Below are 27647 nucleotides of genomic sequence, written 5' to 3' on the forward strand. Positions count from 1 at the left end.
AATGAGTTCTCTCGGTGTGTATTTAGGTTTTACTGTGTGCCTAGTCCTGGTTCTCAAGAGAGACAGACAGAAGTACTGAGCTTGCTCCACTACACAAGGAAAGATGAGGTCCCTCTTTCTGGAGGCAGACAAACTGTTCTGGGTGGCTGCATGGTGAGTAGGAGGGCTGTGGGTTGAGAGGGATCTGTCTGTGAAGTCCACTTCAGCCATGACATCTCAGATGCCCATTCAATTCCTGGGGCTCAACCTCCTCTGGACTTTGTGGCCAGTGGCATGGAATTCTTCTGCATTCTTCTGCCTCAGAGCCTTCCAAATGCTGGGATTACAGGTGCTATCAGGACTGGATGATAATTCTTATATGACTTAGAATGCTCTATTACACAGAGAAATGTGGAAGCCATCCTGATTATTTTACTTAATTCTGATAGCAAGATTTGATGTTTCATCTTCTCTCTCTCTTATGGGCTTCTATGAGTGCCCCCCATGCCCGGCAATCTGATGTGAATATCATGAGTACAAATGGAAAAATCCAAAATAATCAACAAGTTGAATTCACAACTGAAAGGACAGCTTGTGTTAGGAAAACATTAGTAAAGCTCAGTTGATTAGGAGGCCACATCTTCCTGCTCTCTGCATGATTTATGCTTGGCTTACTAGAGGGGCAATCCTTGAGGTCAGCCTGGATGGCTTTCAATTCTTTAAGGCAAGCATACAATTCTGATATGCATTATTTTTATTTTATAATACCTCATGTATACAAATGACAGCCCCTTCTACAGCAAGTGGCAGGGGCTCACTTGTATTTATTACTGGCTCATCATTTTTATTGGTCTAGCTTTTCTTAACTACTTGGTAATCTTTGGCAATAAAGTGCTGTAGAGAGAGGAGAAAACACATTTTGCCCCCTTGGAATTAAAGAACGAAAGGCCTCAGATCTGGATGACCATGGAGAACTCTACCTGGATCTTTTAATATAACCAAACCAAAAAGATTGTGTGTGTAAAAGATTGTGTGTGTGTGTGTGTGTGTATCCACGACACATACACATAGGTGCCTTTGGGGTTCAGAAGAGAATCTCTTGGAGCTGGGGTTACAGGTAGGTGCAAAGTACTTTATGGGGGTGCTGGGAACAGAAATTGGGTCCTCTGGAAGAGCAGTATGCATTCTTAGCCTCTGAGCCATCCCTCTAGTCAGTAATGTGATTTTTTGAGACAGAGTTTCTCTGTATAGCCCTGGCTGTCCTGGAACTCACTTTGTAGACCAGGCTGCTCTCGAACTCAGAAATCTGCCTGCCTCTGCCTCCCGAGTGCTGGGATTAAAGGCGTGTGCCACCATGCCCGGCTCAGTAATATGATTTTTAATTGATATCTATATCTTACTTATTTTTTATAAATAACAGGTAAAAGAAGTAATGAACTGAAAATTAGAAATATAACCCCACTCTTATACAACTTGAATTAACAGTTCAGCAGGATTTTTAAAAATTGAGGTGTAGGGGATGAAGAGGTGGCTTATCAGGTGAGAGCTCTGGCTGCTCTTCTAAAGGACCACGACAGCTCAGAACTCTCTGTGACTCCAGTCCCAGAGCATCCAATGCCTTCTTCTGGCCTCCGAAGGTACTGCATGCATATGGTGCATAGACTTACATGCAGGCAAAGGCCCATACTCATTAAAAAAAAAAAAAAAAAGAGATTAGGCATCTAACTGCTGGTAGGAATGTAAATGTATTGCTATCATAGAAATCAACACGGAGATTCCCCAAAAAACAAAAGACAGCTACTAAATAATTCAGCAACAGCACTCCAGGCATACAGCTGAAGGAGGGAAACATAACAGAGCGCTGCACACTCATGTCCACAGCAGCCAAGCTGAGAAGCCAGCCCAGATTCCTATCAACAGATGGATGGGTTAAAAGGTGGCATATGTACTCAGTGGAATTTTGCTTAGCAGAAAGAAAAAAAGGATGTTATGTCTCTTTGTGAAACATGATCAGGCCTGGAGATGATTATGTTAAGTAAGGCAGACTAAAAAAGACAAAGGTTGCACGTTTCCTCCTCTATATAGAACCATAGATTTCTCCCATATGTGGAATCTAGATATATATGATATGAAAATTGCAGGGGACTAGTCAGGAAACAAGGGGAGTAGTGGGAGGGAGAGGGGAAGACGGAGAGGAGAGTGGCGAGTGAATATTCTCAAAGCACACGATACATACGTCTGAAATGCCAGAAAAAGCATATTTTGTACGTTTGGTATGTTCTAAAGCTGAAGTACAAGTTACAGTATAATTTGCATGTGTGTTGTATGTAACATTTATTAACATTCACAGATCCCCAAGCATACAGATGGGCAATGCTGACACTAACACTGAGACAGGAGACACACCTGCGCACCAGAGTGCTCTCCTGGCTGCTCTTTTCCGTTTTTTCAGTTTTAGCTCCAGATCTGCATAAAACTGTATTTTGGGGGACTTTGGGGATTTCAGTATCTTGAGAGTAGGTGGGTGGGCGTGAAATAGTCTCACTCTGCCATGCAGCCAAACTCGAACCTGCAGCAGTCCTCCTCCAGTGCACAGAGCACTGGATTACAGATGCTCTATTACAGATGCTCTAGCTGCTGTGCCCAGCTGTAAAAACTCTATGGGCCACAGAGACGATTACTGTTGAACTCAGGGGTCCACTGTAGTAACAGTAAACTATTTGCCCTATCCTTGATTTACATGGGCATATACTACCAGACTAAGAATTAAAAAAAAATTATTGATCTTCAGAGAGCCTGGTAGACCCTGTCTCAAAATAAAACCACAAACAAACAAATAAATGCAAGCCTGGGAATGTAGTTTGGTGGGAGAGTGCTTGCTTAGCATATGTAAGGCCATGTGTCCAATCTTTAGTACAGAAAAATAAGCACATGCATGGGAAAGCTAATTTAATACATTTATATTAATTGTTTGAGAATTTATAAAACATATTTTAATCATCTTTACCCTCACTTCTCTTCTGATTGCTCTACTCTTCGCTGCTTCAGCTCCTCTTTCTTTTTGTAAAAGTTATCCACTGAGTCCAATTTGTGCTGACCATATACTCGTAGGTGTGGGGCCATCCACTGCACAGCATCAACCTACCAGGCGACACACCCTTAAGACTGTCTCTCCTTCCCCTAGGAGCTGTCAGAATCTGTAAATCACTCTTCAGTTAGGGTGGGGGTTCACAGTGCTCCTCCCTCCGGGCTAGAATGCTGACCACAGCTGTGTAAGTTCCGGAGTACAGCAGTCCTCTCTCATCTAGGAGACGCGGCTTTGCTCGGGTCCTCCTTGACCTCTGGGTCTTACAGTCTTTCTGCTTCCTCTTCTATAGTGTTCCCAGCCCTGGCAGGGGGTGATGTCCCACCTGTGGCTGAGCACACCACCAACTGGTATTCTCTGCATTTTCATTGGTTCTGAGTTTCTTGCTAACTACTACTGCACAAGGAAACTTATCAGATGAGTTCTGAGAGCTACGCTAATCTACAACAAATTCTAATTTTTAAAGGTGATTATGCTGGTGAACTTAAAAAGAGGCTATTTAAATTCTTAGAGCAACAGAATGTAGCTTCTCCTTTCCCCCATGATTACCTTTGGCCTTGGTGTGCCATGCAGTGGCTGAGCACTTGGCTTGCACTCTTGGGTCCCTGGGTTCAAACCCTCGCAACCACCAAAAGTGCATGAAGGTAGTTTGAAATTTAAGCTTGTTGGTTGCTGTAGCAGGTAGGGGTCATAGTCTGCTGAGGGTCACTGTAACTGTCATTTTCCTTGTCTGTTTTCCTTCACATTCCCCTTTCTGTTGTGTCCTTACACCTCAACCTGATTGTACCCCCATGTGCATGTCAGACAAAACCGTGCGTCCTAGAAATAACAGCTATAAAATGCAGAATTTTAAAAATGAGCTCCAAGAAGCCACAGATGTTTGGAGCATGTGACTCATAGGCAAAGGCTCAGTGCTTTATGACAAGAGACTAAACAATATGATAGGCTGGGTCATAGTAACAAATTCTCCCCTCAGGGACCACAGAGAACTTCCTGGGAGGAGACCACTGTGTCTCGATTCCCTTTGTGGGGGGGGTCGGGGAAGTGATTTACTCTGTGGTTCTCTCAGCGGAAGACCTCTTCTCTCAGCTGGCTCCAGCCCTCTCAGCACATATCCTAGAAGACCACAGTAACTTGGGCACGTCTGCCCTCCAGAGAGATGTAGGTGTGGCTGAAGTCCAAGTGGCCATGGAATTTCTCCAGGTCCTGCTTGTCTTCTGAAATATACACTGTCTCCTGAATTTCCCATTCTCTACTTCATTTCTTCAGCTTGACTACAGGGCCATAATAATTATGCTCTTTTGATCTCAGCAAATTGATTTGGCTCCTTCTCAATGGAGAACGCTCTGTTCATTCTGTCTTCCCATCGACACTTGGAAGCCAGTTGGGCTGCCTCTTCACAGGGTTCCGTGTAATCTCCCTCTCCCCCAACCCCCACTCTTTCCTCCTTTTCTCCTCCCTCTCTGCCCTCTTGCTCCAGCCTTCTTGTCTCAATAAGATTTAAACCCCAAATCTTACTGGTACTGCTTCATCAGGGACATATCACTGCTTAGGATAAGTGAGAGTTTATCTTCTTGTAAACAACTAAATGCTTGTGCCCCAAGCTGACTGTCCCCTAGGTTACCATGTTGAGAGGATGCCAAGTCTTACAGAGCACAGACATTCTGGGTCAGCAGTATTGGTACTGGGCCAGACAAACTCTAGGGCTTCAGTGTTTCACACCCATTGTTTATCCTAGTCTTTTTGCTATTGTAATAGCATGATATCACAGCATCACAGGCAAGGCAAATGATGAGGAAGCAAGGTTTACTGTGGCATACAACTCTGGTACATCGTTTAGGGGAAGATGTAGAAACATCCTTCTTGCTAATATCTTGTAGAGTACGTGTGAATTCTTAGGTCTTTCTTCCAACACAGCCATCAGTTTTCAACAAGGGCTCTATTCTGAAGACCTTATCCGGTGATAATCGCCTCCTAAAGGCCCCACCTCCAGCCACATACTTTGATTAAGTTTCCAGCCTTGTAGATAGTCACCACCGGGATCCAGTTCCCATGTGGGTCTCACAGGAGCCAAATGGGTCTCAGTGCACAGAAGTTGCTGAGAAGCAGCCTTAGCATTTCCCAGCTGATGCCCAAGGCACCACGCAGCAGAGGTGAACGGGCCGCACTGACCCTTCCAAACTCAGCCCACAGAATCTGTGAGCATGATAAGATGGTGATTTAATTATTTATTTCTCCTGGGTCTGGGTTGCTTTGTTACTTAGCAACAGTCACTGGAATAAAAATCTGGAGAGAAGAGGGGATGCCACTGTAACAGCCTTAACACAGTTGGCATAGGCTTCGGGATGTGAGTAGGAGGTGGAAGAGAAGCCTCCTGGGGGACTCAGGGATGAGTTTCTAGGAGGTGTGAAGTGAAGGCAGCTAGGAAGGGAAGAAAAACAACCTCAGAGCAGTATAAAAGGCATTGTGGTTATGAAGGGGTGGTAATGTGACTACACTGGTGTCAGTGAGGTGGTGGGGACAGAGAATGTCATGGTCCAGATAAGGAGGTTTTAGATAGAGTGAAGGGAATTCCGGCTGGCTTTCTGCTATGAAAAATGTGAGAGGAAAGAAGAGACCCAAATAAAGAACTGTTCATCTTTCATGCAGTATTTAGAGGAAATATAAAGAAGTCCGCAACTGCTGGGCTTCAAAATACAACTGTTCCTTATTCTCAGCTTCTCCAGATGGCAAATGATTCTTCAATTAAGAAATGGTTTCAGGGCAATGGATCAAATCCAGAGGAGGATTGTAAGATCCATTGTCGCAACCTCAGAAACATCTGAAGCATTGCTTCAAAGAGTCTTCCAGACATGAAAGACGCTGTAAAGATCTTCAGGGCATGCCTTGTGAATTCTCTCCATTGACACCAGGGTTCTAAGAGTCTCAAGGACCCTGTCACAGCAGCACAAGACGTTCAAACATGGAGCAGTTAGTTTAGCAGATTCCTGGCTGTGCTCCTCTCCCTCTAACAGAGAAGACCATGCGCAGTAGCTCCATCTAGATTCACAGGGGTGGGTTTAGATTTCAGATAGCACTAAAGGAACAGAAGTCACACAACACAGACACTTCTGAACCCCTTTTCTGTGGGAAGTAGTAGGTTATGAAGGCAAGCTGCAAACACAGATGACCAGGGGTGATGAGCCTCCCAAACACTCTCCTTCAAATGGGGATCCATGGAGGCTACTCCATCATAGTCCATGGACAACTTGTTTAGTTCACTGATCTTAAGATGGAAGGAATGCTATTTAGGGAGTGCAACCTGGACTCAATTAAATGATTACGATCTTGGTTTTTGACCTTGAAACCTTATACCATCAGGGGACAAAACTTTGGGGGAATCTCGGTTTTTGACCTTAAAACCTTATACCATCAGGGGACAAAACTTTGGGGGAATCTTGGGAGGGAAAGCACACATTTATTTACACACATACACACTCTTTCTCACATTCTCACACACACTTGGTTCTGAGTGCTGAGCCATAGGTATAGTAGGCAGGTGCTATGTCATGGAACTATATGGAATGACAGTATCAATTTCATGCTTTTAAAAAATAGAGTGCTGGGCATTCAACCAGAGAAATGCATGCTTGCATGCTGTCTTTTTGAGACAGGGTTTTTCTGTGTACTCCAGGCTGTGCAGGAACTCACTCTGTAGACTAGGCTAGCCTCAAACTCAGAGATCCACCTGCTTCTGCCTGCCTCTTGAGTGCTGAGATTAAAGTTATGCATCACCACTGCCTGGCAACATTCTAAACAGAGAAATTTGAGGTTGTATTTATTTGTTTGTTTGTTTGTTTTGCAGAGGGTAGCTTGTGGGGAATTTCAAACATGATCCCAAATTCTTTACCGCTATTCCCATTGAATTGCTCTTCCTTTTGTTTGAGGGCTATGCTACGAAGTGCCTTTACCTAATAAATGCACCAACACGAGGCTGAGTGCCTTTTAGTATAGACAATGCAGTTCCCTGAGTGCCTCACATGAAGACCACAGCCAGGAGTGGTAGTACCAGTCTGTAATACAAGAAGTCAGGAGGCTGAGGCAGGAGGATTATGAGAGGAGGAAGAGGAGGAGGAGGAGGAGGAGGAGGAGAAGGAGAAGAAGGAGAAGGAGGAGGAGGAGGAGGAGGAGGAGGAGGAGAGGGAAGAAGAAGGAGAAGAGAGAGAGAGAGAGAGAGAGAGAGAGAGAGAGAGAGAGAGAGAGAGAGAGAGAGAGAAGAAACTTGCAGATCTCCATGCTTAGAGAAGCTAAGAATCTCGAGGCTTTGGAGACATTCCAGTTGCCATCTTCACACTTACGGCAAGTGCTGACCACTAGGTGAGCCTCCCAATGACCTGAGTCCCTAGCCTCTGAGGTACTGGAGATCCTGGACCCTAAGGAACAGAGATTCACCATCTGCTTTGTTAGATTCCTGACTCAAGAAATGAGAACCATAAGATGTCTTGCTTCTATGTTTGAGATAGTTAATTCTTTTTAAAAGACTGTTTCATTAAGTAGCCTTTGTTTATCTGGAACTCACTTTGTAAACCATGCAGGACTTAGACTCAAAAGAGGTCAAGTTGCCTCTGCCTCCTGAGTGCTGCAATGTATTGCATTTTTATGAATTTACTGTCTGTGTGTGTCTATGTGGAGGTGAGGGGAAAACCTATGGCCCTGTGGGTTCTAGAGACTGAACTCAGACTGTCAGTTTTGGCAGCTGGCACCTTTACTTGCTGAGCCAGCCCAGGATAATTTATTATTCATCAATTGTAACCAAAACATGTGTGGTGGTTTGAATAGGTATGGCTCCCATAGATTCATGCGTGTGAATGCTTGGTCATAGGAAGTGGCATGATCAGAAGGCACTGGCCTTGCTGAAGGAAGTGTGTCACTATGAGGGGTGGGCTTTGAGGTCTCTTTTGCTCAAGCTACACTGAGTGTGGCACACAGTTCCCTTCTGCTGCCTGTGCATCAAGATGTAGAGCTCTAAGTTCCTTCTCCATGTCTGCCTGGACACTATCATGCTTCCTACCATAACAATAATGTACTGAACCTCTGAAACTGAAAGCCAGACCCAATTAAATGTTTTCCTTTATAAGAATTGCCATAGTCATGGTTTCTCTTCACAGCAATGGACCCTAAGATAAATGAACCCTTTTTGATGGGGGGAGATGTTTAGAATTGAACCCAGGATCTTGTCATGTTAAGTACATGTTTAATCTTTGAGAACTACACTTCAGCTCCAATAAAGACATACTCATTTTATAAATATATTGTGGGAGCTGGAGAGATGGCTCAGCGGTTAAGAGCACAGACTGCTCTTCTGGAGGTCCTGAGTTCAAATCCCAGCAACCACATGGTCGCTTACAGCCATCTGTAACAAGACTTGATTCCCTCTTCTGGTGTCTAAAGACAGCTCCAGTGTACTTACATATAGTAAATAAAATAAATCTTTTAAAAAATTATTGTGGAAAGACTACCTAGTTGTACCTAAGACTCAATTCCCTAATAAACAAAAAAAAAAAAATATCCTCTTGACAAATTGTATTTTAAATGTGATGGGGGGGCTCTATATTGGAAATGCTTTCTACCTAAATTAAACAGAACCAAGTAATTATTTTACTCTTTTAGGAACTAAGCATCATAGTGATGAAAATTAATTAGCGTGTTTTAAAACAGATGCATCTAAGGGATGCTGAAGTCCCCAGGACCACACTCTTGGGCAATGTTCTCCAAATACTATACCAATATATATATGAACCATCTGGCATTTTAATGGTGAAAAAACCCTATTATACAAAATATGGGCCTTGGGCAATTAAAAAATGTAGTCTTAAAACCAATAAAACTGATTTTATACACAAGTGCTTGCTAAGAATCTAGTAGTTCTGATCAATGTTATTCAAGTCAACGAAACTAATTGTAATCGGCCGATTAAAGGGCTAATTTACATCACTGTCTAACAAGGGCTTTCCACTTTTGATTATAACACCTTGATGTAACCCTCCAAAAGAACTGTTCTGCAAGTTTCCAACCTTAATCCATCTCACTACATGGAATAGATGACAACTTTGATTCTTCTAAATATTTCACATATCCTGACAGAGGTCAAGGGCACCATCAAGAAGAATGTTTACAGCCTATACGTCATTCTTGTTGCAAATGAACTGCATACTTTAGAAATGAAATATACACTCATCCAGAGAATGGCATAGTCTGAACTGGCCTGCCAGTGCAGTGGCCCCTCTGTTAGACCTCGGATCCCTTTCCTCGTGTGGGAAGGGCCTTATTTATAGGACCGCACTGAGCTCTTTCCATGTCAAATTCCTTACGAGAAGGCAGTTAGAATCTAGTGGCTCTTGGGTGATTATCTTCTTCTTGATGAAATCCTCACACAGGACACTGCTCTAGAACACCTGGCACTTTGAGTATGGAAGCTTATCTTATAACTTGGAATTTAGCAAAATAGTTCCACGGAAAACTGGAATTTTAATTTCAAAAAGGCTGCTCTGGGGAAATAGCTCTAGAAAGCACTTCAGTGAGATTTTAAAGCCGAGCCATCTAGTGGGAGTCAAGCTGTATCCGGAGTGTCTCTACTCTCGGCTTTCAGAGCTTGCAGCCATCAGCACGCCTATGGCAGATGGGCTCTCTTTAATTACTGCCTCAGATTTATTGTTGTGGGTTTGGGAATCATATAATCAAACTCTCCACAAGGGTACATGAAGCAAGACGGATGGCCCAAGTGGGCACTTCTTTAGAATAAGCATGCAAAGCTAAGTGCTTAAGTCCTGTCACATCTATTTTGACTCTTCAAACTTATATTCTGACTGTGGCTCATTTGGGCCAGCGGTTCCCATTAGGAGCACTGGGCATGCTCTGATTGGCTTCAGTTGGGAAGCCTCCCAAGTGATTCCAATTGTATAAAACCACTGATCTAGGTGAAGCTACTAAATAATTGGGTCTTAGATAGTCAAATTATTATTTTACAAAGATAATTGTTTTACTAATTGAATCTAGTTTTAAAAAATTATTTTAAATGTATTTTTCCTCTCTCCTAAAATATCAACTTAATTAAGTTGCTTTCCTTATTGGTCTTTGAATTGAAATTCTTTATCTTACCAATTAATGACCTTCCTGAGGCAAAAAGATTGTGCACTCGTCATTTTGGGTACACGGTTGTTCTCCTGCCGTTGCCCACAAGTTGAATCTATGCACAGTAGCTGCCCTCTATTTCAGGTATGATGAGTGATTTCAACTGTATTCTGATCATTTTGGCCACTGTGCTATACGATGGGATTGTACTTGGCATCCATCAGCCACACGTTGGTGGAGATTCTGAGAAGTACTTTACAACCAGTAGGAGAGGAAGGGAATCTAATCAGGACATACAGGAGGCTACAAATAACACACGAACACATATGCATGCATATGTGCACATGCACACACACATTCACGTGCTAGGAAGCTCTAGCAATGCCCTCTGTCTCTTCACCTGAAAGTGGGGGCTTAATACTGCCTCACAGGAAGGATAACAAAATTATTTAAATGACTACATGGAGAACATTAACTAGTACACCCACAAAATGATTTTTAAACCGATAATCTGAATGAAGAATGTTTCAGGAATCTCTTGTATCTTATTTCTTCTCTCTACTTCTGGTGTTACAGCATCCATGGAAACAATTCCAAGAGTCCCTGAAATGGCTTCCCAGCTCTTCCCATTTCAGTCCACAACATGCCATGTAAAATCTGCTACTCTGCTTCACCCACAGCAGTAGCTCATGTAACACTTTAGGAGAGTGGCTCTCAACCTGTGAGTTGTGACCACTTTGGGAGTCACATATCAGCGATTCTGCATATCAGAAATTTATAACTCATATCAGAAGTAAAATTACAGTTATGAAGTAGCAACAAAATAATTTTATGGTTGGGGTCATCACAACATGAAGAACTGTATTAAAGGGTCACAGCATTAGGAAGGTTGAGAAGCCCTGGTTTAAGAACTTGGAAGAGGGCCTAGTGGTGGTGGTACACACCTTTAATCCCAGTGCTCTGTAGGCAAAGGGAGTCGGATCTCTTGAGTTCCAGGCCAGCCAGGTCTACAGAGTGAGTTCCAAGATAGCCAGGACTACAGAGAAAAACTGTATCAAGAAAAACAAACAAACAAACAAACAAACAAACTTGGAAAAGAATGTTGGCGAGGCAGCCAGGCTGTTCAGAGTATTGGTTGCTCTTCCAGGGGACCCAGGTTTGTTTGATTCTCAGCATCCACACGGTGGCTGGCAACTCTAACTCCAGTTCCAGGGCATCTGGTGCTGTTTTCTGACCTCCATAGGCATGAGGCACACACATGGTACAGAGACACACACAGGAAAAACACCCATAAAAATAAAGGTGAAAGAAATCTTAAAAAAAAAATAGATTTTGAAAATGGAGCTGCAGGTCTGACTCAGGGATTAAGAGCACTGGCTGCCCATCCAGAGGATACAGGCTCCATTCCCAGCACACACATGAGGGCTCACAACCTTCTGTAATTCCAGTTCCAGGGGATCCAATGTTCTCTTCTGGCCTCCTCATACATCAAGCATGCATGTGCTGCAGAGACATATGCAGGCAAAACATCCATACACAGGAAATAAATACCTAAATCGATCATAGAAAACACACAAGAGGTGGCATATACCTATGGACCGCTGAAACCCTTCCTCACCCCAAAGCTATTTTTATCTCTTCCCTGTGTCCTCAGACAGTCAGTCCTCCCTGAGCATCACAGTTTCAGCATTTGAGACCGCCTCCACCCTAGACAGCTCTCCAGACAGATGACAGCCTATTGGGCTTCTTATATCGCGTTCTCCCGACACCTCAAACAAAGCCTATTTAAGACATATTCTTTCTTGTACTTTTACTTTCCCCCTACACTTTCCATCTTGGTGAGGGAATGTATTGGAGTAGGTACTGAGGGAATCTGTGAGGGGCCCACACGGTTGTCTGAGAGGACACTTGGTGAGGACAGACAGGTGGGGCAGAGAGCAGCCAGTGAGGCCCAGAATGCTGGCTTCTTCCTATCCCTCTGACTCTCTAGGGTTGTTAGTTTACAAGGGGCTTGGGGACAGTTTATGATTGCTAAGCACTTTAGCCACAGGATGGGAACCATGCTATGGACCTCACACATGCTATTTCAGATATGCTTACATGGACCTACTAAGTGTGTTGTTATTTGACCATGACCTATATATAACTCCCACATACCCTAACAGCTGTGTCCTCAGACCCCATTGGATAAGATTTCATTTACCTCATGCACTGAACTGGTCTTCAGATGCAAATAAGGCCTTTTCATAACTGCTCTGACTTTGTGAAAAGCCAGGATCTGAAATGTCAAGGACGCTGGAGAGCAGAGGCAGAAAGGCAGATGCTGGAGGCAGCTTATGAAGCAGGAAAATGGCTGCTCTCTCAACCAAAGTCCAATGAGGACGCTGGCAAAGGGAGGGAAGATACTAAACTGAACTGGTCAGTTGTGCTGCCACTCTGCTGGGCATCCCCTCATTCATGGCACACAGTAAAGATGTCTCTGGGTAGCTACAGTTCTAATAAAATAAAATAAAATCCCTTTAAAGTCTGTCACTTAGAAGATGATGCTCTTTCTGTAGTGCAGTTAAACTTAATTGTGAAAGTTCTGTGCAAACAAAGTTTGTTCTAGATCCAACCAATAACAGAGAAGCTCATTTACCAAATGCCTATCTAGGGCCAGCATAGGTAACTTCACAAGACTAGGGTGGGGTGCGGTGGGAGCCAAGTGCAATGACGAATGCACTGTTATTATAAACTATGGGGCTATTTATTTATTTACTGAGAGGGTGTTTCTACATGGACCAGGCTGGTTTCCAACTATAGATGTTCTTGCTGGAGCTTCCAGAGCGCTGGGCTTACAGGTGTGGACTACAGTGCCTGGCTTATATTACTTTGGTTTAAGGAAGATCTTTTCACAAGACTAACCTTGAACTTCAGGAAGATCGTATGGTGGTGCATGCCAGTAACCCCAGTATATGGGAAGCTGAGTTGGGAGGATTCCAAATTTGAAGGCAGCTTAGGGCACGTAGTGATTTCAGGGGCAGCCCAATCTAGAAAGCAAACTTCTGTTCCAACCATAACCATTGCTAACCCTCTTCTTTCTTTTTTTTGGGGGGGGGGCTGCTATGAAAAAAAATACCCAAATTGGGTGTTTTATAAACAAGAGGAATGTATCTTCTCACAGTTCGGGGTGTTAGGAGTCTAAGATCAGAGGACAGTGGATGCCCAGACTGAGGCTTGGGCAGGAGACTGCTGACTTCATGGTGTCCAAAGGTGGTGGGAAAATGTGAGGGTCATTCTAGCTCTGCTGTAAGGTCATTGATATTGCAAGGGTAGAGCCCTCAAGGCCCCATCCCCTAATGCTACCATCTTGGGACTTGGGATGTGAACACAGGAAGTTCAGAGAAACATATTTAGATCATCCTACCCCTCTCTGTCTTTTTACACACACACACACACACACACACACACACACACACACACACACACACACTCAATTGACTAAAACTAATTTGGAGACAAATGCAAACTTTCAACAAATGTTTCCTCAAGAACTATAACAACAAACATCCCCCCCCCACACACACACCAAAAACAAACAAAAAACCCCAAAATAAAAAGGGCCAGATATGTTAGCACATGCCTTTAATCCTAGCATTCCAAGGCAGATGGATCTCTGAGAGCTTGAGAACAGCCAGGCTACATAGTAAGATGCTGTCTCAAAAATGGGCAAGAGCTATAGCAGTGAAAGTACAGAAATGTGGGGAGAACATGCATGCTGTAGCAGGCCATGGAAGTGCTTTATGGTTCTGTGTATCTGTGGGTACCCAAAAGAAAACCACATGGTTGCTGGGAATTGAACTCAAGGCTTCTGGAAGAACAGTCAGTTCTCTTAACCATTGAGCCATCTCTCCAGCCACTTTTTTCACTCTTGATTCTTGTGAAGATTACCATGTACATGAAAACATAGTAAAATGTATATGCGCTTCTCTTGTTAAACAGCATTTGTATTACTTGGGTCCCTATATCCATTCAAAGAGCCCACATATGAATTAAGGAAGTTACAGAGAATCTCTTCCCCTATGCCTACCGAGAGATCTGATTTCACCAGCACCCAGTACGGCCTGAGTATCAGGATTTTTAAAACCCCCACGAGAAGCTTGACATGTAGCCCACGATAGAGATCTCAGCATGCCTGAGGCCCAGGATTCAATCTCCAACAAAAAAATAGAAGTCCCAACACAAAACCTCCAAACCCCACAGACTATTCTAGCGTGTAGTAAAGGTCATGAGAACCCTGAGTTAGAACTGAAATACCCAAATTAACTCTAAGCATAGGTTAACACTGAAAGGGCTGGCTTCTCATGTAGCAGCCTTTCTCGCAGGGTTTTCCTGTGGAAAGGTGGGGCTGTGTAAACTCAAGAATGACACAGCAGGTCTCTTCAAAGGTGCTGTTATTTTCCCTCACTAGAAATGGAACAATTGTTTTATTATTCTCTTTTTATACTAATGGACCATTCCTTCCACCCACTGAAGGGCTGATGTACAAGCTAGGTCTTGATTCTCCCGTTTTCTGAGGTCTTATCAGTAACTTGTACTCAATAGGCTAAAATGAAATGTTTTAGAAAGAAACCACTAATAATGGAAGGAAGGTTTATGTAAGTAAACAAAGACAATGCAAGGAGATACAGGGCAGCACAGGGCATGCCGAGAAACCTAACTTTGAAGTTAACTTGGGGTTTGAGGTCAGAAATGCTGTACTGAAACCTCACACCAATGACCACTTTCGTTTTGAACTGGTCTCTTCACTTATGAAAGGTGCTTCCTGCCCAGGCTCTTAAAGACGGAGATAAAGCAGAGTTAAGCCACTAAACACATTAGCTATGTGACAGAATCTAGTTTAATTATTATTATTTGCTTTTGAAAATAAAATATTAGGGCTATGTCTATAGCTTAGTTATGGCTGAGACCCTGGCTCTGATTCCCAATACCCTTCCAAAGAGAGTTTAGTTTTGTGTGCTTTCATAAGTGGGAGGCAGTGGGTAGCAGAGGTTGGGTGCTAGGCTGTGCAGATGTGGGCATGAAACCCAGTTTCTTTGTTTGGAACCTTGGAGGTCTTGGTTGGGCTGCTTCACTTTTCTGAATACAACTTTCTTGAGAACAAGACATTATAGTGATTGTACCTAAGGGCTGTTCGGCATACACCCCAGGCATTGTGCTAAATGTATCTCTGCTTCTCCCACAGAGCAGGAGGTGTCATAGACAAACTGTATGAAGCACTCTTGCACTGTCCGTGTTGTCTATGCATGCCGCAGAGAAGCTGCTCAAAAATGCTTAATGCATAGAAGAAAGCTCTGACAGGACAGTTACTTAGTTCTATGGTGCTGGAGATGGAACCCAGAGTTCGCATATGCCAGGCAAATGCTTTACCACTGAGCAACATCCCCAGAGCCTGTGAAGACAGTTGTATAAAGGAAGCCTGTAATTCCATCAGCATGGTGATAGCTATTTTGCAAATGCAGAAATCTATTTGTATATACGTCTCTATTTAAGGTTTTGTTTTTGAAAGGATCTGGCTTCTAGTGATTTTATCTGGAAAATAAGTGGTAGTATGCTTACTTTCTTATACTTAACAGCTCTTTATATACCCTCTATCTATCTATCTATCTATCTATCTATCTATCTATCCATCCATCTATCTATCCATCCATCTATCTATCTAGACAGGATTTCTCTGTGTAGCCCTGGCTATCCTGGAACTCACTTTGTAGACCAGGCTGGCCTCTACCTCAGAGATTTGCCTCCACCTCCCAAGCAATGGGGCAAAAGGCATGTGCCACTGTGCCCAGGGCTACTTTAGCTCTTAAAAGGCTTTGCACTTCTTTAGCAAGATGCCTGGATTCTCCTTTCAGATACTGTGTTGAGATATCTTTGAAATTTGAGACTGACTTTCCATGTCTAGTATTGATGAAGATGGACTCTTCCTGGTATCTGGAAGAGACTACTGCTTGCTTTGTTTAGTACTGTTTTGCATAAGTCATGGTGTCTAAGCCATGTAACAAAAGGCATTTACTTCTGCACACGTGCCAAGAAAACAGTCAGTAGGGAAGCTCTTCATGTGTCATCCTCCCTCCCCCCACCCCACCCCCATTAAAAAAAGTTAAGAGAGAAATGTGGTCTCAGATACCACAGTTCAAAGATTTTTAAATATCTATGTTCACTGAATCAATAGAATCATGGAGTGCTGAAACATGCAATTGGGGAAAGACTGCTTCCTTACCATTGTCACAGTAAGGAAAAAAACACCTTAAAAATTCATCTGAAACCTTAGCATCTGTATTTTTCCAAATTTATTTCCAGTATAGACAGAGGTTTCTGAATATCTAATTTTCCTAAGCAGCTTCTTTGTTACAACAGGCAGAACTATAAACATTTGTACAAGATGTTCAAAATAATAGAGCTCCCAGGACTGCTGAGAATTAATTAGGAAGGTAGATTTATTACCTAAATAAATAAATAAACCAGAGTGCTACTCAGAGTGTGACATTAAGGGATTATAAACTTCCATTAAAGAAGACTAATAAATATAGTGTTTTAAGGGCTTGAGGGAGGATAGAGAAGGGAGAAGGCTAGCACACACCAGCTCAGGCAGTGCCAGACAACAGCTGATTGCCTCTGTTGAGGTTACTATGGAAACGCCTTCCCTTGGGACACTGCCAGGAGGAGAGGGTGCTTTAGAAATGGTGGCTGGGAGCAGAGCAGTCTGGCGGACGGATTTCAACAGGGCTCACCCCCTGTATACATTAAAAGGACAATCCATCTTCCAACAGAATGACATCTTTCTAGCAAGCCACGTCAAACAGAGTAATAAAGCACGAAGCGTGACATAATTACAGGCCATTGAGCTCCACGGAACCTGCACATTAGTTCAGATAATTGTCTCTTTCCTTTTCGCTGTTTGTTTTGTATTTCACACAGAACTAAAGGAGGGATGAGAGTAATTAATTGGCTACGTCCTTAGCCCTCAAGCCCATACTGATAAAAGGGTCTATATCAAAACAACATTAATGGGCAGATTTAAACCATTTTTTCAGACTAATTCATCAGCAAAACTAACACTCTCCAACAAAAGGAGGGCAGAAGAATTGCAGTGGCACTCAGGCTAAGTGATTCAGCTTATATGGTCTCCCTCGAAAGCAACAAGCAGATTTAATTCCACCTAGGAATTAACCTAGGCTGCCTCCGTCCTGAGCACTGATCTGGGTGCACATACGTCTACATGAACCTGAATGCAGAGGTACATTTATTTAAGCAGCAGCCCCAACCGCAGGGAGCCATCTTTTCTATCAACTTAACTGTGCTTTCCCAGGATAATTCTGAGTCAAAGACCTGGTGATCAAAGCATCGGACCCAGTGCTGCTAATCATGCAGGTAACGTACTATCTTTCCTTTGTTCTCCTATTAAGTTGCAGCAAGCACGGATCTCTCAGATTCATAAAATACTCAAATCCTGACCATACTGCCCCTTGCAAAATTTCAAACCTTTCTTGACAAATGTATTGGAACTAATGCTTTAATTTAAAAGCATAATATAAAAATCTAGTACAGAAAGTGACTGTGAGGGAAGACACTGATTTGATAGCAACACAGATTGCAGCTGGCTGAAAGCTTAACCCAACCCAGCAGTGTTTGTACATAGACAGTCACTTAGCTGCTAAAGGGGTCACCTGTAACTTGAATGTTTCTCTCTCAGATAGTTTTTACTATTATGTGACTAAGTCATTTGTGAGGACAGTGCTTGTTGAAAATAGTCTCAAGGCTATGCTATGATGTCCCATTTTTTTTATCTTTCCTGAGAGGATTGACCAGAACACCTTTAAAAGACAAAGTGTTGTACAGTGTTCGCTAGTCAGAGGGGAGAAAGGTGCCAAATGTATCTTTAAACAAAATAGCTTAGGTTTATTTAAAAAAATCAGTTTTATCATCTTAATATAAACCAAGAGAACGTAGGGAGATGGTTCTTATGGTTAAACATGGAGACTTAGTAAATATTGGGTTATATATTTTAGGGTAATAAAAATATATACATGTATATATAGCTATACACATTTTAGAATGGGTGAAATACAAACAAATGGACAATATCAAAGTGAGAATGTGAAGAACTAGGCACCCTAATTCCGCTTAGAATACAAAATGGTACAGCTACATTGGAAGAAAACTGGCAGTTCTTACAGAGCTAGACTGAGTCTTATCTGTGACTGAGTAAGTGCACTTCTAGGTGTATATATTCAACTGTTCAAAGTGTCCATGTCCACACAAGAAACCTGCATGCAAATATTTATAGTAGCTTTATTCATGACTGCTCCAAACCAGAAGCAAATTGTCCTTCAATAGTGAATGGATAAACACATTGTGATACCTCCAAATAACAGAATATTATTCATTGATTGAAAAAAATTAAGAGCCACCCAGCCATAGAAAGACACAGGTAGCCTTAAATGCTTGTTGCTGGGTGAAAGAGGCCAATCTGAAAAGTCTACATAATATATGGTGCTGACACATGACATTCTAGAGAAGGTACAGCCAGAGAGACAGGAAAATGGCCAGAGGTTCCCAGGGGGCCATTTCCTAGGGGAGAATGAATAGTGTGTGTGTAGCTGTCTATGTCTGTCCTGACTGGCGTACTTTTGTTACCATCTGCCACACCCTTTCTCTTCTTGTGGTGTGGTGAGTGAGTGTTAGGCTGGAATGGGGTAAATCCTATTTGTTTTGCTCGGCTGTGTTGGGATTAATCTAGGCTTCTCACATGTAAGTCAAAGACTCTACTATTGAGTCTCAGACCCAGCTAGATGGAATGAATTGGAAGGAAGGGGCCTGGGAAGTTACTGTTATCCTAGAATTCATAAAACTGTGTCCAACTGTAGTAAAAATTGTAATTGGTTCAAGGATAATCAGTAGACTGATAGACTAAGGCACAGAAAGCAGAAAAGGACATGTGAGTTCTTAGTTTATGGTAAGTGTGGCAGAAATGAGCAATGGGGAAATGAAGTCTCTTTCCATGGGACATACACACTCAAGGACCATAAATTACCATTTATGAAATAATATTACTAAACTATTCATGGCTTTAAGAAGACCTCACAACAAAAATGAAAACAAATCCAATATTGCATCAAAAGTAAAATTCAACTCAAACCATTCTTAAATACAAACATACGTAGTTTCAAATTTATTTAAAAATATTTAAAAACTGAAGCAGTTAAAAGCACCCATCTATGAGAGCTAGAACATGATTAACCCAAAGAACAGAAAAAGCCAGGCACTGTAACATTCTCCTGTCACCCAGCATTGGGGAGGCTGAGGCAGGATGACCTGGAGCTGGAGGCCACTCTGGGTTACACGGGAAGACCTTCTCTTAACAACTAAAAAAAAAAAACGAAAGTGAAAAAAAAAACGGAAGAGAAAGCATATGTGCTATTGAATGAAATGGGTAAAGCAGCTACCATCAAGGTCAGGAACACAGAGCAGGATCCAACTCTAGATATTGTCAGTTACTTGTGCAGACCCTTAGCTTTTCCTCAGCAAGAGCCTACCCTGATGGAGTCAATGGCTGCCTTTCTCCTGAGGAACAGTCAGGCTGTGGAATATTACTGTAGCATTTTCCACTGTGAAGGGCGTGGCTTCACACACCACTGTCTGTGGATGCTGCTATCCCCCCAGGTTAGAGATCATTTTCTTCTTTGCTCCCCTGCCCCCATCTTTGATGACATCTCTCCGACCTCTTTATCAGCAGCATCCTTTCTCTCGCTCCCTTTTCACTTCTGTGCGTGACAAGCATGCAGGAGGGTTTATATATCTCAGATAAGTGCCTTGATGGATGTCCACACACATCCTGGGCAGCCACCACCAGATCAAGATCCTGAACACATTTCCTACAGAGGACTCCCTAGTCTGCTGTGTCTGCCTTTTGCTGTCCTCCTGCCTACAATACTTTCCTGTGAGTGAAGATAGGTGGATTCTGTAACTCCTGTAAGTCTTTGCTTAAATGTCAGCCAGTCAAGGAGGTCTGCAGACCTTATTCCAAATGACGGTATACTCCTGTTTGTCTTCGTCTCTAACTTATTTTCTCCTTATCATACTCCAGTGACTGATTCTCCCTCCTACACACACACACACACACACACACACACACACACACACACACACACACACACACGTTTTCTTCCAGTGGGGAGGAATAAAAGCAGAGTCTGTGACTGTTTGAGCATTTCTATGACCCCCAACACCTATGTGGCATCTACATAATAAACACTTAATAATGTGAATTGAATGGCTTGTTATTGAGGGTCTAAACTGACAATGGTATACAGCTGCTAAAATCCCGACAAATTCTCCTGTAGCTGTGTCTTCAAGCCTGTTCCCTCATTTTACTTGAGGTCCTGTGAACCTGCTCATTGCAATCCGAGATACAGCAAAAGCAAGGAGCACAGTGGGGCTCTGCAAGAGCACTGCAGGGGGCTGGCGGCTGCAGCATCTCAGGGAGGACTGCAGCAGAAGGTCAGTGGCCCCAGGCTGCAGGAATGGAGCAGTTTCTTAGCTTCCCTTTGGTGATCCCAGAGGATGGCTGACATGTTCACTAACGGTACAGCTAGGACACGTGGCTACTGCTAGACTACACAAGTTCAATGAGCTGGGAGGTGCAGAGAATGATGGAACGGGTTGGGTAGTTTTGTGGTGCTTTAGGAAAGAAACTAATATTGAACCTCTATTGCCTGGATGGAGGCAGTTCAAGAAACCAACCTGGGTGTTCATGAACACAGTTTTAGGCCCTGCTTGAAAGAGACTGGGATCTTGGCAACTGAAATGGGGCAGCTAGGAAGAGACCAGTGCAGTGGTTCTCAACCTATGGGTCTCGACCCCCTTCGGGCCACATACCAAGATATTCTGCATATCAGATATTTACATTATGATTCATAACAGTAGCAAAATTACAGTTATGAAGTAGCAAGAAAAGTAATTTTACGGTTGGGGTTACTGCAATATGAGAAAATGTTTTAAAGGGTCACAGCATTAGGAAAGTTGAGAACCATTAGCTTAGTGGCTTAAAAATGCCCCATGAGGGCTGAAGAGATGGCTCAGCAGTTAAGAGCACTGACTGCTCTTCCAGAGGTCCTAAGTTCAATTTCCAGCAACCATATGGTGGCTCATGACCATCTGTAATGGGATCCAATGTCCTCCTCTGGTGTGTCTGAAGACAGCTACAGAGTACTCATATAAATAAAATAAATAAATCTTTAAGAAAAATGCCCCATGAACCTGCTGTACTCAAACCTCTTCTTGCCTAGCCCTCTTTGCCATTAGGAAAACTTAGTGACCTATTCCAATATTCAGCACAATTTATGACCAAAGTTCAAGTATGGCTTGGGCTTTGATACAATAATCATGATAGTAGTGGGAAGACACAATGATACCCCAAATAATTTGTAGGAATTATCCATATGCATAGATTTGCAAGTGTTTGACAAGACACAAAAGTAGGATTTGGATCATGAGGCCATCAATTGCTATGAGAGCCCTCTTCTGAGACACAATGTAGGACTCCTTACTGCAGGACAGAACTGAGTGGCTGATGGGGTGGACCACTCTAACTTGTGCTGAGCAAGAAAGCACATAAAGAGCAGAGATGGAAAGGCCTGTCCAGTGCCCATGCTGCTGATGGGGCTGCAAGGATAATGCAGTCCTGCAGCGATGCCTTGGAATGGAAGTGTGGCCATGATTTCAGGACTTCCCCTCATCACCATGAATATCCTCATGAAGAATAAACCATGCTTACAACAATGTGTGGTTACAATCTCTTCTCAGAGACAGAAGAGCTGTATTTTGTACTGATTATCTCAAAAACAAACACAAACAAACAAACAACTTATCACTTCTAGTTTTGAGAACTTTTCAAATTGATTTTAAACATGGTACTGTCATTGTTTTTTCCTTCCTTAGAATGATACATGGTAACCTGGGGCTCTAATGGGCAATCAGAGCCAAGGAGCACATGGGGAGATGAGAGTCCACACAAGGAACCCAGAGCTTGGCTTCTACTCCCCTTCCTTGGTGAATTCCCCCATCATTTAACTGTGGACGTGTGTGAGTAATCCACCCCCTTTCTCTCCACAGTCATAATTTCCTTCTCCAATCCGACATAGACCCACTCCTAAATGTTCACCCCCAATGTTAGACTCCTCATTCCCTATGCACTGACACTGGACCTGTACTAATACCTGAAAGACAATGTGGTTAAAGTGGACACACACACCCACACCCCCCCCCACACACACTTTAAATATTAATTTTGAAGGCAAACTTTCACTACAGTGTTCAGGTTGGCTGGCCTCAGTTCACTACATAGTCCAGAATGGTTTTCAGCATCTGATTCTCCTGCTTCGGCCTCTTGAGGTAGTTGGGGACTCAGGCATATGCCCAGCCATGACTGAGGTGGGAAGTGTTTTCCTTTAGCCCCGCCCAGTGTCAGGCATCGTCATATGTTTCACTGTCTTTATCTTTGGTTTTACTTTCAATGTTTTAATAATAAAATATTTAGGCTTAATATTGCCATATTTACTTCAAGATTAAAAACCCCTTCAGGCTACATTTGGAGGCCCCCTTTGTACCCAGTTTGCCTCACTAGAGGAGGCAGCCATTCCATTGTTCTGAAGTTAGTTCTTCCCAGAAGTAGATGCAAGGTGAGGGCTGACGAGTGTGCATGGCTGATCTGGGAGGACAAGGGAGAAGAGCTGGGTCAGGAGAAGAAGGCAGTCACTCCTGTGGGCACCTGAAGGTTGTTCTGCGGGGAAGCTCTGGAAAAGATCTTGGTGACACAGGACAGACCTGGGGTATGATACTCCATGCCCACTGCTCACTGTGTTTCCAATCTATCTGAGAGGGCAGGAGCTCTGGCTGAGGGCAGCTTCTTGACAAAGATGATGGCTGCTGAAAATTAGGATGTGTGCACAAAAATGTCATGGGATACAAAGTGACATAGGTAGAATACCGAGAACATCTCCAACAGTGGGGATCCATCCCTCAGACGTCTACTTTCCTAGAGCAGTTAGATATCGTCCTTCTTTATGATATTGTAACTGTCAGTGCCACTAGCAATGATTATGGGAAAATGAGTATAAATGTAAACAGGTTTTAAAAATTTTATTTGTAGTCAATGCAGAAAGGGAAGATGTGGTGAGAGACGTGGCTCAGTCATTAAGAGCACGTTCTACTCTTGAAGATCTGAGTTCAGTTCTCAGCACCCACACTGGGTGGCACACAACCACTCTAACTCTAGCTCCAGGGATCCAACTGCCTCTCTGGACTCTGTGGACACCAGGCATGTATACGCACATATTTACACCAAGATACACACATATACACATAATCAAACAAAAACCAAAAAAAATTAAAAAGGAAGACACCAGTTTCAAGAGTTGTTTAGCTATTTGTTGAATTTATATCATGAACTTGATGGGTTCCCCTTAATAAAAATAAAGGCAAATAAACAAATCACATTCGATTCTTTTTGCTTGCGTTCATACCTCCTTAGACTTTGACAAAATATAATTTTCTCCCTCGTCTACTCTCCTTTCTCTCCTGCTCTGAGTCTGCAGGCTGTTAGGCTTAAATTGTGGCTGAAAGATTTCAGGTCTTGGCTAAGAAGGTTATACACCATCCAAAGTCTCTTCTCAGCTGCAATTCATTGGCCTTTCTGTTGCAATGAGGTGTGTGTGTGGTAGGGTCGGGGGAGATGGAGGGGCACCACCGTGAGACCAATCTCAGCCCTAATGGCGCTGGCTAACCACAAATGCACAGGTCACTCAGCAAAGCCAGGAATGCTTTGGTTGTCACTGTTCCTTACTACCAAAGGACCTCAGAAGAAACCAAAGAAAGCCACAAAACAATAGGCTTCCTATTTCTTTTTGCAGAGACCAAAGGGATTTAAAATAATCTTTCAGTAATACTTTTCACAGACCCCAGCACTGGGAAAACACAGACTTCCCTATTTAAGAACGAGCAGGCAGAAAATTGCCCCACAGATTAAGAGACCAGCAGTCCAGTCGCTGCTTCTGAATCAGAACAGTCACCGTGTAAAACTAACACCGTTACACGGGGAAAACGTGAGCCAGCTGTGGTCGAGCACGCTCGCAGTCCTGGCTGCTCTAGAGGATCACATCAGCTCATGAGTCTGAGACCAGCAAGGCCCAGGCTCAAACACAATAAAAGTGATGTTGCACACTGAGATTCAGGAAAATACATTTCATGAAATTTCAACAAATTTCATGTTTCAGAAGTGATTGTAGAATTCGAAAGCCTAAGTATAATAGTGAATTATAGAGTGGCCGTAGATCAGAAGTCATTCCACTAGCAAATTAATGTTGTAAAATATATTGGTAAAGACTAACTTCTGGGAGCTACACAAAACTCACATTTAAAATAGTAGTAGGGGGAGCTGGGGAGCTGGGGGGCTGGAGAGCTGGGGGGCTGGGGGGCTGGGGAGCTGGGGGCTGGAGAGCTGGGGGGCTAGAGAGCTGGGGAGCTGGGGGGCTGGGGAGCTGGGGAGCTGGGGGGCTGGAGAGCTGGGGGGCTGGCTTAGTGGTTACAGTGCTTACAGTGCAAGTGTGAATCCTGAAATCTGACTCCTCAGAAACCCATGTAAATGCCCAGCAGGCATGGCAGCCCTCCAGGAATCTGAGCCTTTGAAGGCAGAGTCAGGGAATCCTCAGAGCAAGATTAGCCATATCAGTGAGCTCTGGGTTTGATGGAGAGACCCTACTTCAAAGAATAAGGTAGAAAAGGTGACTGAGGATAAATCCTAACATCAACCTTAGGCTTTTACATGTGCATAACACACACACACACACATACATGCATACACATATACACATACATACATACATACATACATACACACACACAGAAAAAAACAAATGAAAGAGGTAATGTTTCTACAAAGTCATTTTCTACTTGCTTCCATTTTCATAGACAATTTATGAAAGTCGAGCTGGGAGACAGCTCAGTCAGCACAGAGCTTGCCACACAAGCATAGAGACACGAGCTCAGGCTCCAAAGCCCACAGATGCTGGGCACTAATCCCATGTGTGCCACTAGCTCCAGCACTGAGGAAGTGAAAACAGGAGGGTCCCTGGGGCTCATTGGTCACCTAGCCTAGCCTACTTGTTAAGTCTAGGTCAGTGAGAGCCTCTCTCCAAAACCAAGGATGGCTCCTGTGGAATGGCACCTGGGGCTGTCCTCTGACCTCCACGTGCACCCGTGCAGACATGTGTGCCCACATGCTCACACATTTATAAAAGAAGATAAGAAAACACACTATGTGCAAGCAGTTTATACTATGTGTAGACAGTATGTAATATATATCACATACAACCAATGTTCATATCCTTAAAAACTGTTTTAGTTATTCTATCAGAAACTTTGAATCCTCTTATAGAAAACTGCTTTGGTACAACACAAAATTGGTGTAAAGTGCCAGGAAGACATGGGATATCCCAAGCCAGAGGCTGCATGTTTCTCCCATCAGCCTCTGTCAGGAAATAGGAGTCTTTATTTGATGCATACTTACGTTGTACAGTGGGATAGTCTTCATCACCTTGTACTGCTTAGTGGGGTCCATTTTATACAGGTGACGGTCAGTGACAAAAATTGCTCGGTCTTCTACCTTACTAAACCGATTCACCTGTAACAAAACCAAACCGATAAGCCATAGTATCTCATGAGGGAGGGAACCAAGTTGTGTTTGGAAATACCTAGGTTCAGAGGCGCTGACTTCGGAGGTGAAGTCTTAGTAGATGGTTACCACGGGTGGCACGTTATGATGTCAAAGGAATGGCGGTTTCCAGATAGTAGAGTTTGGCACTAAAATTTTTTAGCTTGTCAGGGAAAACAGGGCAAATGTACAACTTGGCAACTAGGAATATAAAATCTAGACCCCATCTAGGAAGTGAATAGAACACCCAATGATAGGGAGAAAAGGTTCTGTGAATCACGTGTCTGATATGTTTTATCTAGAATAGATCAAGAATAATTTAAGGGCTGGAGAGTTGGCTCAGCGGTTAAGAGCACTGGTTGTTTTTCCAGAGGTTCTGAGTTCAATTCCCAGCAACCACATGGTGGCTCACAACCATCTATAATGGAATCCGATGCCCTCTTCTGGTGTGTCTGAAGACAGCGACAGTGAACTCATAAATAAACCCTTAAAAAAAGAGAGAAAGAAATCTTAAAAAAAAAAAAAGAATTAATTTAACTCAGCAATGAACAGGTAATTCAACTGAAAACACTTATGCCAGAAGTTCTGGGCTGTCTTAGGAAGCTGAGAATAGCATGTGGAGATGAGAGCGATAAGTAAGGGCTGAAATAATACCACAGAAAATACGGAAAAAATGAAAATGACATGAAAAAATATACACATTTATGCAGAATGTCTTAGATACTGGGACAGAATGCCTGACTTTACAGATAGTTTTTTTTCCAAGTAAGAGGTAAAATTAACCTTGGTACATTGTATAAACTATGGCTACTTATTTGTTAGGATATTCCAGTTAATTTTTAATCAATGTACCTGGATTAATATTTAAAAACACATTTTAAAAAAAGTTATTTCTTTAATGTGTATGTGTGTGCCGTGTGAGTTTATTTATGTGTACTGTGTGTGCGGGTGCCCTTGCAGGCCAGGGGGTGTGGCTCCTCTGGAACTGGAGTTACAGGCAGGTGTGAGCTGACTGACGTGGGTATTAGGAACTGAGCCTGGATCCTCTGAAGATCAGCATGTGCTCTTAACCTCCGAGCTACCTCTCCAGCCCCAGTGGTTTTCTGAGCGTCCACATTGCCAAGGTTCTCACGCACCTAAAGGCGAGCAGACGAGAGAAGCACAAGACGCGCCTCCCCCAACAGGAGGTGCCCGAGCTAAGCTACATGTCATATATGTTCTCTCTACACCACCCAAGAAGTTAGAGGCTAGTCTGAAAACACTGTGCTTTGGTAGGCTATTCAGATAGCTGCATTCAGACAGGCAGGGCTACAGACAAGGCAGTAAACTAAAATTCAAACTTAACATGGAAATTTATCTTTTCTCTTTGCTGTGGTTTTAGCCATCAGTCAATTCTCTTAACAGTTATTGTCTAAGAAGAGCACATTTTTCAGTCTTCAACATGACAGCAAGTGTGCCTCTGATGAAAAGAGTGTACACAGCAGTGTGGGTGCTTGGGGATAACTTTGCATAGCCTCTGTTTTTTGTTGGAACAGACAACTGGTACTTCCCAGAAGATCTGAAGCACTGAGTGTGAAGATCCTCTTAGCCGCTCTGCCCAGTGCTGGTTTTATGCAGAGCTTTGTAAGAAAGGGTCCCATAGTCTGGATGGATGGATGGATAACATTGCAAACCACAGCTCTCACTATGATATCTATAGCCCAGAAGGTTACCAAAGGTTCTGAG

At 43.1% G+C, this 27647-nt stretch overlaps 1 protein-coding gene across 3 annotated transcripts in view; it reads right to left on the minus strand.

Moving 5' to 3' along the window:
- Positions 1–27647, minus strand: part of Myo1d (myosin ID) — a 297930-nt gene that overhangs the window by 78943 nt on the left and 191340 nt on the right. For 2 of the 3 annotated variants that reach the window (XM_011249085.2, NM_177390.3), the window contains one exon: positions 25779–25892. In XM_011249085.2, coding sequence (XP_011247387.1) covers positions 25779–25892 — 114 coding nt within the window. Of the gene's footprint in view, positions 1–22763; positions 22923–25778; positions 25893–27647 lie in introns of those variants that run through there. The other variant, XM_006533585.1, reaches the window with a different exon arrangement.

Source organism: Mus musculus, chromosome 11 (assembly GCF_000001635.26).
Source record: "Mus musculus strain C57BL/6J chromosome 11, GRCm38.p6 C57BL/6J".
Taxonomy (NCBI): domain Eukaryota; kingdom Metazoa; phylum Chordata; class Mammalia; order Rodentia; family Muridae; genus Mus; species Mus musculus.